Source organism: Terrapene carolina, unplaced genomic scaffold (assembly GCF_002925995.2).
Source record: "Terrapene carolina triunguis isolate 2854851 unplaced genomic scaffold, T_m_triunguis-2.0 Scaffold779, whole genome shotgun sequence".
Lineage (NCBI taxonomy): Eukaryota > Metazoa > Chordata > Testudines > Emydidae > Terrapene > Terrapene triunguis.
In genome coordinates this window covers 43,652-47,823 of record NW_020665130.1, presented here as the reverse complement: position 1 = coordinate 47,823, position 4,172 = coordinate 43,652, and the positions used below count along the sequence as shown (strand labels likewise).

The 4,172-nt window shown below is 46.6% G+C and overlaps 1 protein-coding gene across 1 annotated transcript; it reads left to right on the top strand.

The window, feature by feature from the left end:
* Positions 1–2: 2 nt before the first annotated feature.
* On the top strand, positions 3–2,030 carry LOC113408108 (zinc finger protein 420-like; the record flags this gene model as incomplete). The annotated part of the gene is made up of 1 exon (XM_026660433.1): positions 3–2,030. A coding segment is annotated over one exon (1,608 nt), but the record flags the coding sequence as incomplete, so codon positions are not given.
* Positions 2,031–4,172: the final 2,142 nt, after the last annotated feature.

Below are 4,172 nucleotides of genomic sequence, written 5' to 3'. Positions count from 1 at the left end.
CAAACCACACCCAAGAGCGACCCTATGAGTGCCGTGAGTGCGGGAAAAAATTCACTCGGAGCTCAACCCTTATCAGACATCAGAGGAGCCACACAGAAGAGAGACCGTATGAATGCAGTGAGTGCGGGAAAAGGTTCACTCGGAGCTCAGTCCTTATTAATCATCAGAGAATCCACACAGGAGAGCGACCCTATGAATGCAGTGAGTGCGGGAAAACCTTCCCTCAGAGCTCAATCCTCTTTAAACATCAGAAGATCCACACGGGAGAGCGCCCCTACAAATGCTGTGAGTGCGGGAAACAGTTCATTGAGAAATCAACACTTATTAAACATCAGACAAGCCACACGGGAGAAAGACCCTATGAGTGCCGTGAGTGCGGGAAACAGTTCAGTCAGAAATCAAGCCTTATTAAACATCAGACAAGCCACACAAGAGAGAGATCCTGTCAGTGCTGTGAGTGCGGGAAAAGCTTCACCCACAGCTCATCCCTTATCAGACATCAGAGGATCCATACGGGAGAGAGACCCTATGAGTGCTGTGAGTGTCGGAAAAGCTTCACTTTCAAATACGACCTTAATAAACATCAGAGGATCCACACAGGAGAGCGCCCCTATGAATGCTGTGAGTGCGGGAAACAGTTCACCTGGAGCTCAGGGCTTATTAATCATCAGCGAATGCACACGGGAGAGCGCCCCTATGAATGCTGTGAGTGCGAGAAGAAGTTCACTCAGTGCTCAGGCCTTATTAGTCATCAGAGAATGCACACGGGAGAGCGGCCCTATACATGCTGTGAGTGTGGGAAAAGCTTCACTCAGAATTCAGGCCTTCTTAATCATCAGAGAATTCACACAGGAGAGCGACCCTATACATGCTCTGAGTGCGGGAAAACATTCCCTCAGAGCTCAGCCCTTTTTAAACATCGGAGGATCCACACGGGAGAGCACCCCTATGAATGCTCTGAGTGCGGGAAACAGTTCAGTGAGAAATCAAAACTTATTAAACATCAGACAAGCCACACAGGAGAGAGACCCTATGAGTGCCGTGAGTGCGGGAAAAGCTTCACTCAGAGTTCATCCCTTATTAGACATCAGAAGATCCACACGGGAGAGAGACCCTATGAGTGCTGTGAGTGTGGGAAAAGCTTCACTTTCAGATACGACCTTAATAAACATCAGAGGATCCATACAGGAGAGCGCCCCTATGAATGCTGCGAGTGCGGGAAACAGTTCACCTGGAGCTCAGGGCTTATTATTCATCAAAGAATCCACACAGGAGAGCGACCCCATGAATGCTGTGAGTGCGGGAAAACCTTCACTCAGAGCTCAGGCCTTATTACTCATCAGAGAATGCATACAGGAGAGCGACCCTATACATGCCATGAGTGTGGGGAAAAATTCACTCAGAGCTCAGGCCTTATTAATCATCAGAGAATGCACACAAGGGAGCAACCCTATATATGCTGTGAGTGCGGGAAAACCTTCCCTCAGGACTCAGCCCTTTTTAAACATCAGAGGATCCACACAGGAGAGAACCCTATGAATGCTGTGAGTGAGGGAAAAGTTTCATCCGGTGCTCACACCTTAATAGACATCAGTGATTTCACAGGATAGATAAACACCATAAAAAGTTTGTGCAGGGCAGAGAAAATTTTTTTTTTAAAGACCTTTGCTAATTCCCACCTAGTGACTTTTTTTTTAGGGCTGTTTGTAGCATTTGCATCACCGTGTTCTCTCAGATCCCCCAGGTGAGTTGCCCACTTTTCCTTTTGCAGGTCACTCTTCTCAGGGGTGAATCCCATGGTCCTTTCCACCAACTCCTTTCTCCTGGGAGTCATGGGAGTGTGTCTCCCTCCTGCCAGGAACGTCCATTAGCCCCAGATGCGGGAAATCGGGGTGACCTCAAGTAGCTAAACTGAGTGAAAGTTGACCGGGGCTTTGTCTCTCTAGGATACTGCATAAAGATGTGGTCTCCCCATCTCAAAAAAGATATACTGGCACTAGAAAAGGTTCAGAGAAGGGCAACTAAAATGATTAGGGGTTTGGAAAGGGTCCCATATGAGGAGAGATTAAAGAGGCTAGGACTTTTCAGCTTGGAAAAGAGGAGACTAAGGGGGGATATGATAGAGGTCTATAAAATCATGAGTGATGTGGAGAAAGTGGATAAGGAAAAGTTATTTACTTGTTCCCATAATACAAGAACTAGAGGCCACCAAATGAAATTAATAGGCAGCAGGTTTAAAACAAATAAAAGGAAGTTCTTCTTCACACAGTGCACAGTCAATTTGTGGAACTCCTTACCTGAGGAGGTTGTGAAGGCTAGGACTATAACAGCATTTAAAAGAGAACTGGATAAATTCATGGTGGTTAAGTCCATTAATGGCTATTAGCCAGGATGGGTAAGGAATGGTGTCCCTAGCCTCTGTTTGTCAGAGGGTGGAGATGGACGGCAGGAGAGAGATCACTTGCTCATTACCTGTTAGGTTCACTGCCTCTGGGGCACCTGGCATTGGCCACTGTCGGCAGACAGGATACTGGGCTAGACTGACCTTTGGTCTGACCCAGTACGGCCGCTCTTATGTTCTTATGATTTTTCATGGAGTTGGCCTGCTGGAGGTAGCTATCCTAATGTGTAAACACTGCTATATGTGCAGTGCTGATATAGCGCAGACTCAGTGGTTGGGGTTAGCTAGCACGTTCCCCTTTGACCTGTCCTAATCAACACCAATTTTCACAGTGTAGACAAGCCCTGAGCATCACATTCATACTGTCACCCTAGTAGCAGAGTGATTGTTAGAGTCAGCAAGCTCCCCCTTTGGCGACAGATTGTCTCATTCCCAGGTTTTCTCACGCTGGTCCAGGTTTGCGCTGGACAGCAGGTTGTTTGGTTTATTCACCGTTTTTCTCATTTAAAATATATTTCAATATAAAATAGAGGAGGAGCAGGAGTGGGACAAATGCATATTTTTGGCCTCCGCAACATCAGAAGGAAATGGGGTGAGTTGAGGGATTCCCTCCTTCTCCATCACCATCACTAGGCCGGCTCACTCCAGCAGCGCTGGCGTCTGTCTGAGCCCCGATGGAGTTTATCCACCTCTATTCTATCCCTCCACTTCCCAAACATAATAATAGCAATTTGATCCTAAATCCGACTCCTGAGGGCTGGAGATGAAAGTGTCCCAGACCTGGATGGGGCATTCCAGGGGCTCCCAAACACACTGTGATCATTCCCAGTTCAAATCCCAGTTTCTGCACAGTGACAAATCCACTTCTGGGCTTTTTCCTGCTGAGCTGGGATAGTTTGCAGGCGAAAAGGTCGGCAGTTTTTCCCTATTACAATGATGCTCATTTTTGTTTTTGTGAATAACACGACTCTGTAATAATGAAGTGCTGTTGAGTGGAGCAGGTTTGAATGGATCAGAGGAGAAAGCGACGGGGGAATCTGCTCTCCTCATTTGTGAGTCATCAGATGTAACCTGCTCTGGAATTTCATTTTGTATGAAAGAGAAAGTGACTTATACCGCTCTGTGTTGCGGGTTTTTCTCTCTCTCCTGAAGGCCATTTGGTCACATAACAGAATATTAGTTTTGTTCTCCAGGATGTAGCTCAGATTTATCGGGGACTTTGGGACAAATGACTGTTTGCTAAAAGAGTCCTTCCTTATCTTATTTTTCACTTTCCTCCACCGCTGCACGATGACATGGAAGAAGCTCATGTGAAGTTCACTCACCAGGAGAGGATGCTCCAAGCCACTGGGCAGGCTACCAAGAAAACAGTTGTGGGTTTAGGGCTCCACTCTGAAATGGTGAAGAACAGCACGCCTTAAATTGTGCAACTAACTGAAGTCACTGGGTGCGTGTGGCCCATGATGTGGGAACCGCTGTCTCTGTCTGTGTTGATGTGGAGAAAATAAAAGTGGCACTTTTGCTGAACTTGTCCCTGGTAGATGCTGCAAATGTGCACTACAATGAAATCGGTGCTGAATGTGATATAGCTGCAGAATATCTATTTTTAATATGTTCCCCTCCTTTTGTGACTTACAGGGATTCTGATGCAGGAGTGTTTCTAGTCCCTAACTTGGACCTGTGCCACCAGATTAAAGAAACAAATAGGGTGTGTTTGGGGAAGCCATTCCTCACTAGCACTGCTCACATTTTGGGTAGTTTGGTAAAAGAT